A 17,228-nucleotide genomic window follows, 5' to 3' on the forward strand; every position below is an offset into this window, starting at 1 on the left:
TCCGCAGGAGGGAGGACAAAAGGAAGAGGAAAGGGCGGCGCAGAGGAGGAGGTGCTGCGTCGCCAAGGTGGCATCCGCGGCTCCTCCCCGGCCCTTTCCCAGGGCCCCTAGCCTTCCGCTGGGTCCGGCGGAAATGAGCCGTGGCTTTTGGCTGGCGGAGACGCTGGCAGGGACCAGGCTCCACCCTGCCCCAGTGGCTGCCGACCCAGGCGGCTGCCGCTCTGTTCCGCAGAGGCACGCCCCTTCCTGTCTCTCCGTCTCGACCCCCTCGCGGGGCCCAGGTGGGGCCCGAGTCGCCGCCAGCATCTGTGCCGCGTCCCTTGCTCTGTGAAGGACAGGCCTCGCGCCAGGACCCCGGTGGACTTCTGAGGTGGCCAGAGCCCCGCCGCGGCCCCTTGCTCCTCTCCTGCCCACTTGCCCATCGAGCCTTGCGCTCACCCAACCTCGGTTCCCCATCCTACTGGGCCTCGGGGTTCTAGTTTATGGGGCCTAATCCCCCCTCCCCCACTTTACCGCGCGCCCCTGGCTTCTCGGGTCTCCAACCTCGGTCCCCCAAGCCTCGCGCCCCTCACCTACCTTGTCTGTGCACCCTGCCCTGGGTCTCGCGGCGCCCCCACCAGCCCTTTTGTTCCAGTTGCTCCAGTCGCTCCAGTCAGAGGCGCCTCCAACCCACCAGTGCCTCCTCCCAGTCCATCGCGCCTTGCCCTCCCACTCCACCACCAGTTCTCAGGTCTCTTAATTCTGCGATCTCGGGACTCTTAACTTGGGTCTCACACTCCCATGCTCCAATCCTTAGAGACAGCACCCCTTTCCACACACACTCAGGATCTCCCTCCCAAACATAGCCCTCTGGGCTTCACATATCCCCAGGGTAGCTGCCTGTTTCAAGGCCTTGGGATTCACTTGTAACTCCAAGGCTGCCCTGCCTGCCCCCACTAGTCTGCCCACTGTTCCAAACCAACCCACTCCAGGCCTCAGGGTCTTGGGGACCTTCCTTTTAGCCCCCAAATTTTGTGTTATTTCACAACAAAACACCCCAGTAGTTCTCTGCTTAGGCCTGCCCCGACTCAGCATGCAGCATGCAACTCCTGGGCCTGGCTTTACCCCACCCCGCCTGACAGCTGTTGCCATTTGCTTTCCCACCTCCTGGATGTCTTTGATTTTCTGACCTCTCCTTACTCTAGCTTGTCTGTTCTCTTTTCCTTGTGTGCTCCAGGTGCCAGGATGGTGGGGGAACTCCGCTACAGGGAATTCAGGGTGCCCCTGGGGCCTGGCTTACATGCCTATCCTGATGAGCTGATCCGCCAGCGAGTGGGCCATGATGGGCATCCTGAGTACCAGATCCGTTGGCTCATCCTGCGGCGTGCCGATGAGGGTGACGGGGGCTCTGGCCAAGTGGACTGCAAGGCTGAGCACATCCTGCTGTGGATGTCCAAGGATGAGATCTATGCCAACTGCCACAAGATGCTGGGCGAGGATGGCCAGGTCATCGGGCCCTCCCAGGAGTCTGCAGGGGAGGTTGGGGCCCTGGACAAATCTGTGCTGGAGGAGATGGAAACCGATGTGAAGTCCCTCATTCAGAGAGCCCTTCGGCAGCTGGAGGAGTGTGTGGGCACCATCCCTCCTGCTCCTCTACTTCACACTGTCCACGTGCTCAGCGCCTATGCCAGCATCGAGCCCCTCACTGGGGTATTCAAGGACCCAAGAGTCCTGGACTTGCTCATGCACATGTTGAGTAGTCCCGATTATCAGATTCGCTGGAGCGCAGGCCGGATGATACAAGCCCTGTCCTCCCATGATGCTGGTGAGGGGCAGTGTGGGGAGGAAGGGAAAGCAGAAGGGCTGGGTCGGCTCAGGGACTCACAGGACACTGTGGCAGGAGCCTCTGATCTCATCAGTACGTAAATGATTCTGTTGCCCTTCTCTTAGAGTTGGAAGAAAAGGAGGTGGGAATGGGAGTGAGGGTGGGGGTTATCTGCCAAAAGAGGAAAGACTATCTTCAATAACCTCATATTAATTAGTTGCTTTTTATGCAAAGGAAGAATTTACAGTTTAGACTATTGTAGATGGTGTTTATGTGCGTGTGTGTATGTATATAAGTTGTCAAATTTTAGCTTTTGAAGCAAATCAGTTCTTTCCCATTGTGTGGTGGCAAAAGGATTGGATTGAAAGAATAGAGGGTCTAAGATTTCTAGGAAGGGTGAGATTAGGGAGAAGTTACTAATTGGGATATGGGTTACAGGGACCCGGACTCAAATCCTTCTGTCACTGAGCCAACAAGAAGCCATTGAGAAACACCTGGATTTTGACAGCCGCTGTGCTCTGCTAGCACTGTTTGCACAGGCCACGCTCTCTGAACATCCCATGTCTTTTGAGGGCATTCAGCTACCACAGGTAACCTTTGGGGGTATAAGGTAGGGGGAGCTTGTGAACAAGATCTAGGGACCAGGCCTTTGCACCTATCTACAGAGGATGGTATGGAGAGAGGGTCTTAAACTGGGACAAGGTGGATGTAGGCCAAAGGTTGTATCCCACAGGTCCCAGGAAGGGTGCTCTTCTCCCTCGTGAAGCGGTATTTGCATGTCACCTCGCTCCTGGATCAGCTGAACAACAGTGCTGCGGAGCCAGGAGCCCAGAACACTTCTGCTCCTGAGGAGTTGAGTGGGAAGAGGGGTCAACTGGAGCTGGAGTTCAGTATGGCCATGGGCACCCTGATCTCGGAGCTGGTGCAAGCCATGCGCTGGGACCAGGCCACAGACAGACCAAGGAGCTCAGCACGGTTCCCCGGTTCCATCTTCCAGCCTCAGCTGGCAGATGTGAGCCCAGGGTTCCCCACTGCCCAGGCTCAGCCCTCCTTCAGGAGGTCAAGACGTTTTCGCCCTCGTTCTGAGTTTGCAAGCGGCAATACCTATGCCTTGTATGTGCGGGACACACTGCAGCCGGGGATGCGAGTGCGGATGCTGGATGATTATGAGGAGATCAGTGCCGGGGATGAGGGCGAGTTTCGGCAGAGCAACAGCGGCGTGCCTCCTGTGCAGGTGAGTGGCATATGGTGGTGGGACACTGTTAGGGGTCTATTTGGGGTGGGGCAGAGTTGGGGCTTCCATACAGAGGGGCTCCAGCAGACCACCCAAAGAGAAAGCTTTCTATAAGATTGGGATGGTGAAAAAGAGTCAGTAGTTGAGAGGCGGGCCATTCTGAGAGCTGGAAAATCTGGGTTTAGGAGGCTGTGAAGTCAAGAAGACTCACACAGGAAGAAACTGATATAGCCAGACTCCTCCAAAGGTCAGGGTCAGGGAGATGGAGTGGTAGAGGCCAGAAGGAAGTGTGGGGGCATAAGCCGTGAAAGATAGGGTGAGAGGAAAGACAGGCCCATCCCCCAAAGGAGAGGGCATCCTTTGTGTGTGTGTGTGTGTGTGTGTGTGTGTGTGTGTGTGTGTGTGTGTATACTCCATATGCTGCTGTTTTGTTATATGAAGGTTTTTCTAAAACCTGGCCAGGTGGTCACCCTGAGGGCTATAAGTCCTCAGTACTAGGCCACAGCCAGTCATTAGTGAGTCCTCCCTTCCCCTTCCCTCTCTTTCTTTCCCTATTCTCCAGGTATTGTGGGAGTTAACAGGCCGCACCTATTGGGTGCACTGGCACATGCTGGAGATCTTGGGCTTTGAGGAAGACGTTGAGGACATGGTTGAGGCTGATGAGTACCAAGGGGCGGTGGCCAGTAGAGTCCTGGGTAGAGGTGAGCTCAGGGAGTAAGCAAGGGTCAGCTCTGAGCAGAGTAACGGTGGTCCTGCTCAGTTGCTAGTGACATCCCTGTGCCCCTCGGCCCATTTCCACAGCCCTGCCCGCCTGGCGCTGGAGGCCCATGACGGAACTCTATGCTGTGCCTTATGTGCTGCCTGAGGATGAGGACACTGAGGAGTGTGAACACCTGACCCTGGCTGAGTGGTGGGAACTCCTCTTCTTCATCAAGAAGCTGGATGGACCTGACCATCAGGAGGTTCTCCAGATCCTCCAGGAGAACCTAGATGGGGAGGTAGAGCCAGCCTGGAGGCACTCAGAGGTTGGAGGGCTCTATTGCAAGGGCTGGACTGTATAGAGCATTTGAAAGGCTCAGGATGAAAAGTGGAGGTCAGAGAGTGGAAGGGGCTGCAGAGGAGGGGTCTGGAATTTTCAGAGGTGGGAGAGGCTGGTGAGCTGTTTGGGAGGAGCCAGCTGCCAGCTGAGAAGATCAGGATGGAGGGTATGTGTGCAGAGAGAGCCCCACCTCTACCAAGCGCTCCCTGGGTCCTCTGTGCCGGCAGGGCTGTCTGCAATGAGAGCTTCTCCTTGATGGCAGATTCTGGATGATGAGATCCTAGCTGAACTGGCCGTGCCCATAGAATTGGCCCAGGACTTGCTGCTGACTCTGCCACAGCGACTCAATGACAGTGCCCTCAGGGACCTGATCAACTGCCGTGTCTACAAGAAGTATGGGCCTGAAGCCCTAGCAGGGCACTCAGCCTACCCATCCCTTCTAGAAGCCCAACAAGATGTCCTCCTGCAAGCTCAGGCCCAGGTTAAGGACTCAGAAGATGCAGCCAAAGTGGAAGGTGGGTGCCAGACACAGCAGCTGAGCCGACACACCTTCAGGGCATTAGCACAGGAGAGATGTCTGTGCTGATTTTTATGCAATCCTTTCTGGAAGTGATGCCACCTTAGAATCTGCAACTTACAGAGAAGCAACAAATGGAGAAGCGGGCACTGTGTTCCCTCAAAGAATGAAGGAGGATGTAAAGTTAGAAAATTGCAAGATAATTTTGAAGACTTATAAAAGCCCCCACATTTAGCTTTTTTTCTTGTAGAGAAATATACTCCATGCTTTGAAATAAAGGGAAGTGCTCTCCTGTTTGCAGATGAAGCTACTTTGCTACTTTAAGAATATAAAGGCCAGGTGCGGTGGCTCATACCTGTAATCCCAGCTCTTTGGGAGGCCTAGGCGGGCGGATCATGGGGTCAGGAGATTGAGACCATCCTGCCTAGCATGGTGAAATCTCGTCTCTACTAAAAATACAAAAAAAAATTAGCCGGCGTGGTGGTGGGCGCCTGTAGTCCCAACTACTTGGTAGGTTGAGGCAGGAGAATGGTGTGAACCCAGGAGGCGGAGGTTGCAGTGAGCCGAGACGGCACCACTGCACTCCAGCCTGGGCGACAGAGCGAGACTCCATCTCAAAATAAATAAATAAATAAATAATAAAATTTGTCATAAAGCTGTCTTACAAGGACATTAAGAGATTAGATCCCCAAACCTAACTTTTGCGGGGGGCGGGGGGGGTTAAAAAATTTAAAACAGAGGCCGGGCGCGGTGGCTCAAGCCTGTAATCCCAGCACTTTGGGAGGCCGAGACGGGCGGATCACGAGGTCAGGAGATCGAGACCATCCTGGCTGACACGGTGAAACCCCATCTCTACTAAAAAATACAAAAAATTAGCCAGGCGAGGTGGCGGGCGCCTGTAGTCCCAGCTACTCGGGAGGCTGAGGCAGGAGAATGGCGTGAACTCGGGAGGCGGAGCTTGCAGTGAGCTGAGATCCGGTCACTGCACTCCAGCCTGGGCGACAGAGCCAGACTCTGTCTCAAAAAAAAAAAAAAAATTTAAAACATTTTTTAGGAGAAATTAGAGAAAAAGATCGAGAGTTATGAATCTATTTCTGAGCCTTCACATTACTAACAATGGCCAATTCCTGTGACTCTCCTCTTCCTGTAGCAAAAGAACCCCCATCTCAGAGTCCCAACACTCCCCTGCAGCATCTCGTGGAGGATTATGGTCCAGCTGGGAAAATCCTCCTGGATCTAGAGCAAGCCCTCAGCTCGGAGGGGACGCAGGAGAACAAGGTCAAGCCACTCCTGCTGCAGCTGCAGCGGCAGCCCCAGCCCTTCCTGGCACTGATGCAGAGCCTGGACACTCCAGAGACTAACAGGGCCCTGCACCTGACTGTGCTGAGGTAAGACCGTGGTGACAGGTGGGATCTCTGAGGGCAAAGGGGGTCTATGAGGCTGGCTGCACATTTCTCTGCCCCCAGAATCCTGAAGCAGCTGGTAGACTTCCCTGAGGCACTGCTGCTCCCCTGGCACGAGGCCGTGGATGCCTGCATGGCCTGCCTGCGGTCCCCAAACACTGATCGAGAGGTACCCCTGCCTTGCTCTGGGGAGAGGCTGGGGGAGAGGATAAAGGCAGCCACTGGCAAGGCACACCCACTGGGCAAGGCTCTGGAGGGTGTGATAGAGCCTTTGGGCTCTTAGTTTTGAGTTTTGCTTTTAAAATTGAATTTTATTTTTTTTAAATAGGTAATACATTCACATGGTTCACAAATCAAAACGCTCTAACAAGGTATACACTGAGAATTCTTGCTCTCACCCAAATCCCTGTTCTCCCAGTGTCCCCCACACACCCCTTACTGGTAATTACTTGTATTAATTTATGTATCATTCCCATGTTCCCTTATGCAAATATAAGCAAACCCAAATGTGTGATCTTGCCACTCTCTTTTTTACACAAAAGGATATGGAGATATTATTACATAGAACATTAAGAGCTTCAGTAGCTCCATTTTTGGCTGGTCCTGTGGGAGAAAGGGGGATGAAGGATGCAGAGGGCCCATCACATACCAGAGTCCCCTGCAAAAGCTACAGAGAAGTCCTGGGCACAGAAGGCTTCAGAAGGGCTCAGAGAACTAGGGTCATGGTGACAGTAGGTGTTTGCAGTGTGGCTGTATTTTTGGCTGTTATGTAGAATTTACTTTCTAAGGCAGGCTCATTGGGTATACGCACAAACCCAGTCCCTGTCAGTCCCTTCCCAGCCATCCAGGTGTCTGTGCCTGAACATCTCAAAATACAGCCCTACAACTGTTTTTTGGGACAGTGGGGCCTGGATGAAAGAACCCAGGGATGCTCTCTGCAGTTTTTGTCAATATAATCAGCAGCCTAGAACCCTAGAGTAGCAGGGCATCTTGTGCCCTTTTCCATTTTGGTTTGTCTTCAGTTCTCTAACCACCTGACTCTTGTGTCTCCCCATCCCTGTCTTTTCATTTCCTCACTGCCTTGCTCACTGTAGCACCCCCAGCACCCAGTACACAGTGGGTACCTGCTACTGCAGATGCCCTTGCAGCCCTCGCCCTGTCTTCATTCATCTCCTCCTTTATGTCCCCACCCAGGTGCTCCAGGAACTGATTTTCTTCCTGCACCGCCTGACCTCAGTGAGCAGGGACTATGCCGTGGTGCTGAATCAGCTGGGAGCAAGAGATGCCATCTCCAAGGCCCTGGAAAAGCACCTGGGAAAGCTGGAGCTGGCTCAGGAGCTGCGGGACATGGTGTTCAAGTGTGAGAAGCATGCCCACCTCTACCGCAAACTCATCACCAACATCCTGGGAGGCTGCATCCAGGTCAGGAGGAAGGGGAGCTTGTGGGCTCAGAGCAGCATCAGAATATGAAACCCAAGCAGTGGCGGGTAAGGGCTGTGTTCCCATGGCTGGGAACAACAGGTGACTCTAGTGACCCTGGGACATTTGTTTCCCTGCCCCTCTTCCCTGTCTGGGCCTGCTCTGCTGGTGCTGTAGAGGAAGTCCCACTGCTGCTTGGTCTCTCCTTCATCCATGTTTCCATGTGTCTCTCCGTGTTCCTCCTGCCCCCGTGCCCCTTCTCTCTGATGTTCTGGCCGCAGATGGTGCTGGGCCAGATTGAAGACCACAGACGAACCCACCGGTCCATCAACATCCCTTTCTTTGATGTGTTCCTCAGATACTTATGCCAGGGTTCGTGCCTGTTGCCCTGTTGCTCTACCTCTCCATACCTATGTTTGTTTCCCCTTTACACCCTACCTGGCTGTGACCACCACCCATTCCCACTTACCCCCAGGCTCCAGTGTGGAAGTGAAGGAGGACAAGTGCTGGGAGAAGGTGGAGGTGTCCTCCAACCCACACCGGGCCAGCAAGCTGACGGACCACAACCCCAAGACCTACTGGGAGTCCAACGGCAGCGCCGGCTCCCACTACATCACCCTGCACATGCACCAGGGCGTCCTCATCAGGTAACGCTCCCACGCATGTGCTTTGCCACACACCTACGCTTTCCTGTGACGCCCCTGTGTTTGTTTTGGGGGATGCACCACCCCCCTGGACTTGGCCATGGGCCCTGTCTGCAAGTTCCAAATGGTTTTTCCTCCCCACTCCCAGGCAACTGACTCTGCTTGTGGCTAGCGAGGACTCAAGCTACATGCCGGCCCGAGTGGTGGTGTGTGGGGGTGATAGCGCTAGCTCTCTTCACACGGAACTCAACTCGGTAGGGCCCCAGGGCCATTAGCCATTACCCCACCCCTCACAGGATCTGCCCTCCTGCTTCGATCTGGCCCTATCCTACTTTTTTCTACTCCCACCTGTCTTGAGCCCCACAGAAAGTAGTGTCCTTTATCCCTGTGCTTGTGCCACCAGGCCCCAAACAGTGAGGGTGGACAATGAGGATAGCTTTCTCAGGACCCTACACATCCCAGGGCTGGGGAAGGGAAGGAAACAAGTGAGGGGACTGGAGCCTAGAGCCAACTTGGCTCAGCACTCCCATCTGCACGTGTAGAGGTGACAGCCTTCTCTGCCCCCCTACCAGGTGAATGTGATGCCCTCTGCCAGCCGGGTGATCCTCCTGGAGAACCTGACCCGCTTCTGGCCCATCATCCAGATCCGCATAAAGCGCTGCCAGCAGGTGGGGCTAGGGATGTGGGGTGTGGCCCTGGGTAGGGGGCTCTGAATCCCATAAACGGGCAGATCTTGAGCCAGAGGACCAGCCTGGGTCTCAAGCAGCTCCAGGTGTGAGGCTCGAGGGCGTAGCTGACCCCAGCCCATCCCAAGGAGCGTGTGGGGCGAGTGAAGATAGTCCTGTGTGTGTTTCAGGGTGGCATTGATACGCGCATTCGGGGGTTAGAGATCCTAGGCCCCAAGCCCACGTTCTGGCCAGTGTTCCGGGAGCAACTCTGTCATCACACACGCCTCTTCTACATGGTTCGGGCGCAGGCCTGGAGCCAGGACATGGCAGAGGACCGCAGGAGCCTCCTGCACCTGAGTTCTAGGTGTGTGAGAGTGTGCGTGTATGCCTGTGTCTGTGGGAAAGGTAAGGCTATTGCAAATAGCTGGCAGGCAGGGGTCCATTTAAGCCATGAGATGGAGGTTTAATATGCGTGGGGAGGGGGCTGGAGTGTTCTGAGCTGTGGGAGGGGAAGAAAGGATAAAGAGAAGAAATTTCTCCAGTGGGCTGGGAATAGGATATACTAGTTAGCACAGGGCAGTTTTGAAGTACCAGGGGGGCCTTCAGTTTGGGTGCTGGAGGTTAACTGGCAGTCTTAGGCAGGGTGGACACTGAGATAACACATACCTCAAGCCTCTGACACCTTCCTCCTCCATTCTCACCCCCAGACTGAACGGGGCCCTGCGCCAGGAGCAGAATTTTGCTGACCGCTTCCTCCCTGACGACGAGGCTGCCCAAGCTCTGGGCAAGACCTGCTGGGAGGCCCTGGTCAGCCCCGTGGTGCAGAACATCACCTCCCCTGGTAACCATCCTGACACCTGGACCCATTACTATCTCAGGGCTTGGCTCCACTAATTAGCTCCTTCTTGCTCTACCCTAGAACCACCTGGATTATGTTCTGGCCCTTTTGGCACCTGCATTTGTAATCCCAGTGCCGTCTTCTCATAGCCCAGGGGCTGCCCCCTTTCCTATGTCTCTCAAGTATCAGCTGACACCATAAGTGCAGAAGGTACCTTGTTACCCACTCCCTTATCATTCTTTTCATATCTTTTTTTTTTGAGACAGAGTTTCGCTCTTGTTACCCAGGCTAGAGTGCAATGGCGCGATCTCAGCTCACCGCAACCTCTGCCTCCCGGGTTCAAGCAATTCTCTTGCCTCAGCCTCCTGAGTAGCTGGGATTACAGGCATGTGCCACCATGCCTGGCTTATTTTATTTTATTTTATTTTATTTTTTTGAGACAGTGTTTCGCTCTTATTGCCTAGGCTGGAGTGCAATGGCGCAATCTCAGCTCACTGCAACCTCCGCCTCCAGGGTTAAGCAGTTCTCCTGCATCAGCCTCCCAAATAGCTGGGATTACAGGCATGGGCCACCATGCCCGGCTGATTTTGGATTTTTAGTAGAGATGGGGTTTCTCCATGTTGGTCAGGCTGGTCTTGAACCCCAACCTCAGGTGATCCACCTGCCTCAGTCTCACAAAGTGCTAGGATTACAGGCGTGAGCCACCGCGCCTGACCCACACCTAGCTGATTTTATATTTTTTAGTAGAGATGGAGTTTCTCCATGTTGTGAGGCTGATCTAGGGAACTCCTGACCTCAGGTGATCCGCCCACCTCAGCCTCCCAAAGTGCTGGGATTATAGGCATGTGCCACCGCGCCTGGCCTTTTCTATTTTTTTTAATGTTTATTATTTTTATTTATTATTATTATTTTTTTGAGATGGAGTCTCACTCTATCGCCCAGGCTGGAGTGCAGTGGTGTGATCTCGGCTCACTGCAAACTCCTCCTCCCAGGTTCATGCCATTCTCTGGCCTCAGCCTCCCAAGTAGCTGGGATTACAGGCACCCGCCACCACGTCTGGCTTATTTTTGTATTTTTAGTAGAGACGGGGTTTCACCGTGTTAGCCAGGATGGTCTCAATCTCCTGACCTTGTGATCTGCCCACGTCGGCCTCCCAAAGTGTTGGGATTACAGGCGTAAGCCACTGTGCCCAGCCTGTTTATTTATTATTTTTAAAGATGACCAGGCCGGGCTCAAACTCCTCTCATTTCAACCTCCCAAAGTGCTGGGGAGGTTGAAGCGCTCCTCTCATTTCAACCTTCCAAAGTGCTGGGATTATAGGCATAAACCACCCTACCTGGCACCTCCCTTGTATCATTTCGTCCAGTTGCTCTATCTCCACACTCCTGTTCAGCCCAACCTCTCCCACTTCCCTGCAGACATGGCTGTGCCTTGGTTTGTTTTTCTCACCCTCTAGATGAGGATGGCGTTAGCCCCCTGGGTTGGCTGCTGGAGCAGTACCTGGAGTGTCAGGAAGCTGTCTTCAACCCCCAGAGCCGCGGCCCAGCTTTCTTCTCGCGGGTGCGCCGTCTCACTCACCTGCTGGTGCATGTCGAGCCCTGCGAGGCACCCCCTCCTGTGGCGGCCACTCCTCGGCCCAGTGAGTAGTGGGGATTCAGGTGGGGAGCTTCTAGTCAGGAGCATTTTCCTGGGCCCCACGTGTACACCATAGACTTCTGTCCATCCCCATCCTTCCCCTCCTGTTGGCTCAGCCTGTTCATCTTCCAGGTTTGTGTCACCTCCATCCATGAACATCACTTTGGGTGGCAGCATGTCAGGAAAGGCCTCAGGGCACCCCCTTGGATAGCGACTGGAGTGGAGGGGCTGCCCACTCCTTGCCTCTGCCACTTTCTTGATCTCCACAGAGGGCAGAAACAGAAGCCACGACTGGAGCTGCTTGGCTACCCGGGGCCTTCCAAGCAGCATCATGAGAAACCTGACGCGCTGTTGGCAAGCCGTGGTGGAGAAGCAGGTGGGCAGGAGCGGGCCTGGGGGAGAGAGGGGACACCAAAATGGTGGCATGTTGGGTTGTGTCTTCATGCTCCTGCCCCTTCCTTCCAGGTGAACAATTTTCTGACCTCATCCTGGCGGGATGATGACTTTGTGCCACGCTACTGTGAGCAATTTAATATTCTGCAGAACTCGAGCTCTGAACTGTTTGGGCCGCGGGCAGCCTTCTTGCTGGCGCTGCAGAATGGCTGTGCGGGAGCCTTGCTGAAGCTCCCTTTTCTCAAAGCTGCCCATGTAAGCCTCCACCCTTGCTGCATCCTTGGGTCTCTTCCTACAAACTCTTCCTTCCTCGCCTCCTCCAAATGACCCACCCTTCCATTCCCATTCTATGATGAACATATGTTAGTATATAGCCATGTTATAAGAAGCTTAAAAAATTGGCTGGGTGTAGTGGCTCACGCCTGTAATCCCAGCACTTTGGGAGGCCAAGGTGGGTGGATCACAAGGTCAGGAGATCGAGACCCTCCTGGCTAACATGGTGAAACCCTGTCTCTACTAAAAATATAAAAAATCAGCTGGGTGTGGTGGCACACACCTGAAGTCCCAGCTACTCAGGAGGGCAAGACAGGAGAATCGCTTGAACCTGGGAGGCGGAGGTTGCAGTGAGCCAAGATCACGCCACTGCACTCCAGCTTGGGTGACAGAACAAGACTCGGTCTCAAAAAAAAAAAGTTTAAAAAATAAATAGTGGCCAGGTGTGGTGGCTCACGCTTGTAATCCCAGCACTTTGGGAGGCTGAGGCAGGCAGATCACCTGAGGTCAGGAGTTTGAGGCCAGCCTGGCCAACATGACCAAACCCTATCTCTACTAAAATTACAAAAATTAGCCAGGCATGGTGGCACATGCCTGTAGTCCCAGCTACTTGGGAGGCTGAGGCAGGAGAATTGTTTGAACCCAGGAGGTGGAGGTTGCAGTTAGCCGAGATTGCACCACTGCACTCCAGCCTGGGTGACAGAGCTAGACTCATCTCAAAAACAAAACAAAACAAAAACCACAATTGATGAACTAAAATGCAAGCAGCACCCTGGAAAGCAGGGTAAAGAGCAGCAGGAGCATGAGGCTCCTTGTGTAGCCTCCAGTCCTAGTTTATCAGTAACTAGGCTCAATCTTGGCTCAGCACAACCTCCACCTCCCGGGTTCAAGCAATTCTTCTGCCTCAGCCTCCCAAGTAGCTGGGATTATAGGCACAGGCCACCACAAAAATTAGCCTGGCCAATTTTTGTATTTTTAATAGAGACAAGAGTTTCACCACGTTGGTCAGGCTGGTCTCGAACTCCTGACCTCGTGATCTACCCACCTCGGCTTCCCAAAGTGCTAGGATTACAGGCATGAGCCACCACTCCTTTCCCTTCCCCTTTCCTTCCTTCTTTTTCTCTCTCTCCTTTCTTTTTTTTTTTTTCTCTCCCTCTCTTTTTCTTTCTCTTTCTTTCCTTCTTTCTTGACAGGGTCTTACTCTCTCCCAGACTGGGGTGCAGTGGTGCAGTCACAGCTCACTGCAGCTTCAACTTCTTGGGCTCAGGTGGTCCTCTCAGCCTCCTGGGTAGCTAGGACCATAGGCATGTGCCACCATGCCCAGCTAATTTTTTTCGTATTTTTAGTAGAGATGGGGTTTTGCCATGTTGCCCAGGCTGGTCTCCAACTCCTGGGCTCAAGCCATCTGCCTGTCTCGGCCTCCCAAAGTGCTGGAATTACAGGCGTGAAGTGCGCCTGGCCTTATTTTCTCATTTTGAATGATTATTATTAGTTTGAATTTTTAGACACAATGAAAAGACACTTTCCATAATTGTTAATATTGCTAATTTGTACAATGGTTAATGATCGTATATAATAGTTGTATGAAAGCACCAACCACCTTAGGAAGCTGCCAGCATTCATATCTACTTTCCAGACCCTCGTCCCTCCTCCCCACTCACCTGCTCTGCTTGCTTGTTCATGGCTTTCCTGTGCTCTGCCATTGCTCAGGTGAGTGAGCAGTTCGCCCGGCACATTGACCAGCAGATCCAGGGCAGCCGGATTGGTGGAGCCCAGGAAATGGAGAGGCTGGCACAGCTGCAGCAGTGCCTGCAAGCTGTCCTGATTTTCTCCGGCCTGGAGATAGCCACCACCTTTGAGCATTATTACCAGTGAGTGTGGACCTAAGGAGCGGGAGCTGGCGGGAGGCAGGATGATGGTGGAAGAGCCAGCTCATGGGCCTGGAAGTCTGGGATAGAGCCAGGCTGGAGCCTTGGAGTGGGAGGCTGGGCCACACTGGTGCCCACACTGAGGCTTGGCCCGGGCTGCATGCACTGTAGGCACTACATGGCGGACCGTCTCCTGGGCGTGGTCTCGAGCTGGCTGGAGGGGGCCGTGCTGGAGCAGATTGGTCCCTGCTTCCCCAACCGCCTCCCCCAGCAGATGTTGCAGAGCCTGAGCACCTCTAAGGAGCTACAGCGCCAGTTCCACGTCTACCAGCTCCAGCGGCTGGATCAGGAACTCCTAAAGCTGGAGGATACAGAGAAGAAAATACAGGTGAGTGCCTTGGAAGGGATGAGCAAATGAGAAGGTAGGGGGAAGATGGGCATGAAGCAGACTGGAGGAGGCCATGGCATCTGGGAACCCTGTGCTCCTTCAGGTGGGCCATAGGGACAGTGGCAAGGAGTATAAGAGCGAGAAGGAAGAGGGAGCTGGGGCAGCAGCAGCGGTGGATGTGACAGAGGGAGAGGAGGAAGAGGAGGAGAATGAGGACCTCTACTATGAAGGGGCAATGCCAGAAGTGTCTGTGCTTGTCCTGTCCCGACACTGCTGGCCTGTTGCCTCAATCTGCCACACACTGAACCCCAGAACCTGCCTGCCCTCCTACCTGAGGGGCACTTTGAACAGATACTCCAACTTCTACAACAAGAGTGAGTAGCCAGGCAGAGGGGACTGGGGAGAGGGTGGGCTGCTAGGAAAGGACCTGGGGTTGGGGGCAGACCCTGATGTTGGGAGGCTTGATGTGAAAAGAGATGGTCTGTAGCTGGGCACAGGGCTCACGCCTGTAATCCCAACACTTTGGGAGGCCGAGGTGGGTGGATCACTTGAGGTCAGGAGTTCGAGACCAGCCTAGCCAACATGGTGAAACCTCGTCTCTACTAAAAATACAAAAATTAGCTGAGTGTGGTGGTGCATGCCTGTAGTCCCAGCTACTCGGGAGGCTGAGGCAGGAGAATCACTTCAACCCACAAGCGGAGGTTGCAGTGAGCCAAGATCGTGCCACTACACTCTAGCCTGGGTGACAGTGAGACTCCATCTCAAAAAAAAAAAAAAAAAGAGTTGGTCTTTTAATTTAAATTTTAAATTTTTGTTTTTATAGATTCAGGGAGAGAGAGTCTTTAGGGATAAGAATTCCCTAGGCCATGGGAAAAATAGTGGTTTTGAGAAGAAAGGGCAGGAGCTTGGTGGCTGAGGGTGGCAGGTGCTGTCAGATACCTGATCCCCAGATCATTGTCTTTTCTGTTTTAAAATAAGACCTGGGAATCTCTTTGTGGGTGACAGGGAGGATGGAGGCAGGAGGCACCTGAGGCCACCAGGAAGGAGTGTCTGGCTCCTTCCTGGTCAGTCACCTGTCATCCTAAACTACCCACTGGGGCTGATCCCTGAGCTGGCAGCAACACAGGAGGGGGAAGAGGCTCAGACCTGTGGTCAGGGAGCCCCCTAATAGGGGAGACATTGTTTCCTGTCACAATATTCCAGCTTGATAAGAGCCCCAGTTCTTCCTCCCTTCATGGTTTTGTCTCCCTAAAAACACACGGGGCAATCCTCGAAGGCACTGATGAGAACCTGCCTGGCACCAGGCTAGGCATAGGATAGCTCCCAGATACCTGAGGCTCGCCATGGAGGCAGGCCCAGAGAAGGCCGAGATCTGGAAGCTCAGACCAGGAGCTCCAGTGTCCATAAATGCTGGGGTCACACGCCCTGTAGAGATCAACAGAGCTTGACCAGCATGCACCCTCCCTCCAACACCAACTCCCTCCTTTCCCCTGCTCTTTGTCTCCCTCCCCCTTCCTGGTACCTCACCAGGTCAGAGCCATCCTGCCCTCGAGCAAGGCTCACAGAGGCGACTGCAGTGGACGTGGCTGGGCTGGGCTGAGCTGCAGTTTGGGAACCAGACCCTGCATGTGTCCACCGTGCAGATGTGGCTACTGCTGTATCTCAACGACCTGAAGGTGGTCCAGCCCTGCTGTACCTCTCTCCTGTCTCCCACTTTGTCCCGTGCCTCTCTTCCTGAAACCTTTCTTCCCTCTATCCTCTTCTCTCCACTCCTTGGGGAGGCCCTGAATGTCTCCCATCTGTTCTCTGAAGGCGGTCTCTGTGGAGAGTCTGCTGGCGCTCTCAGGGCTCTCCGAAGACATGCTTAATGAGGCGATTGGGCCCCTCACCTCTTCAAGAGGCCCCCTGGACCTTCATGAGCAAAAGGATATACCAGGAGGTATGCACTTAGGGCCAGAGGGGCCTCTGCTCTGAGGCAGGGCCGGGCTTCTCATGGGCTCTCCACTGAGTGAGTGATCGGTGTTTATTTCAGGGGTCCTCAAGATTCGAGATGGCAGCAAGGAACCCAGGTCGAGATGGGACATTGTGCGGCTCATCCCACCTCAGACATACCTGCAAGCTGAGGGTGAAGAGGGCCGGAACTTGGAGAAGAGACGGAATCTTCTGAACTGCCTCATCGTCCGAATCCTCAAGGCCCATGGGGATGAGGGGCTGCACATTGACCAGCTTGTCTGTCTGGTAGGCAGGGGTGGGCACAGTGGGTGATGGATCTTTGCTGGGGTTGGGGGAGCAGTCTACAGAACAAGGTGGGTCCACGTGTGGTGAAGCACGTGGTTCACTATGTAGCCTGTAGGTGTGTGAGGCGTGAAGTCAGGATGTACCTGGTGTCCTTGGGGCATCCTGTCCTAGCAGCCTGTGGTTGGAGTGGAAGCTCAAGCAAGGATGGGTCAGCTGCCTCTAACCTACCACTTGTCCCTTCCTCCCCGACACCAGGTGCTGGAGGCTTGGCAGAAGGGCCCATGTCCTCCCAGGGGTTTGGTCAGCAGCCTTGGTAGGGGGTCTGCCTGCAGCAGCACTGACGTCCTCTCCTGCATCCTGCACCTCCTGGGCAAGGGCACGCTGAGACGCCATGATGACCGGCCGCAGGTGCTGTCCTATGCAGTCCCTGTGACTGTCATGGAGCCTCACACCGAGTCCCTGAACCCAGGCTCCTCAGGCCCCAACCCACCCCTCACCTTCCATACCCTGCAGATTCGCTCCCGGGGTGTGCCCTATGCCTCCTGCACTGCCACCCAGAGCTTCTCTACCTTCCGGTAGCCCTGGACTTGGGGTCAGGGGAAGATAGAGCTGGAGCTTTTACAGAAATAAAACCTGAGAGTTTGATTATATGATGTGTGTTTGGCAACTGCTAGAGATTTGAGCTGGGAGGTGGCGGGGGCTTTCCCGGCTGGTGAGGAAGGAGCCTTTGGCACTGAGTCTGTTGCATGATATGCCAAGGGTCTTGTTAGGGTGAGGATGGTAGACTGGGAGAAAGGCAGAGGGAGTCAGGTACGATTTAGCACCCCCTCTAGGCAGAGAGATTGAGGGGACTAGGCAGGATGATGG

At 54.2% G+C, this 17,228-nt stretch overlaps 1 protein-coding gene and 1 long non-coding RNA gene across 26 annotated transcripts; one reads left to right on the top strand and one right to left on the bottom strand.

Moving 5' to 3' along the window:
* Positions 1-129: 129 nt before the first annotated feature.
* Positions 130-17,011, top strand: CUL7 (cullin 7). Of its 25 annotated transcripts, XM_074038021.1 has the most exons (28): positions 130-370; positions 635-730; positions 1,217-1,804; positions 2,243-2,394; positions 2,538-3,038; positions 3,601-3,739; positions 3,840-4,036; positions 4,340-4,592; positions 5,745-5,982; positions 6,061-6,166; positions 6,326-6,368; positions 7,192-7,419; positions 7,698-7,788; positions 7,892-8,063; positions 8,209-8,314; positions 8,633-8,728; positions 8,917-9,092; positions 9,436-9,569; positions 11,023-11,205; positions 11,471-11,577; positions 11,667-11,849; positions 13,578-13,738; positions 13,907-14,123; positions 14,227-14,497; positions 15,654-15,799; positions 15,936-16,062; positions 16,156-16,361; positions 16,617-17,011. In XM_074038021.1, the coding sequence occupies exons 11-28, from the start codon at positions 6,339-6,341 to the stop codon at positions 16,938-16,940; spliced, it is 2,958 nt and encodes a 985-aa protein (XP_073894122.1). In that variant the 5' UTR covers positions 130-370; positions 635-730; positions 1,217-1,804; positions 2,243-2,394; positions 2,538-3,038; positions 3,601-3,739; positions 3,840-4,036; positions 4,340-4,592; positions 5,745-5,982; positions 6,061-6,166; positions 6,326-6,338; the 3' UTR covers positions 16,941-17,011. The 25 variants fall into 25 exon arrangements, 18 of the variants coding, with proteins under 18 accessions (XP_073894122.1, XP_005553008.3, XP_073894116.1 ...); XM_005552951.4 differs by lacking the exon at positions 6,326-6,368 and having other exon boundaries at positions 1,217-1,897; XM_074038015.1 differs by lacking the exon at positions 6,326-6,368.
* Positions 4,945-13,926, bottom strand: LOC135970624 (uncharacterized). The gene is made up of 3 exons (XR_010586411.2): positions 13,529-13,926; positions 11,145-11,593; positions 4,945-5,043 (listed from the first exon to the last, which is right to left on the bottom strand). It is a non-coding gene; the product is annotated as an uncharacterized lncRNA (long non-coding RNA).
* Positions 17,012-17,228: the final 217 nt, after the last annotated feature.

The sequence above is a fragment of the Macaca fascicularis genome, chromosome 4, assembly GCF_037993035.2.
Source record: "Macaca fascicularis isolate 582-1 chromosome 4, T2T-MFA8v1.1".
Taxonomy (NCBI): Eukaryota; Metazoa; Chordata; class Mammalia; order Primates; family Cercopithecidae; genus Macaca; species Macaca fascicularis.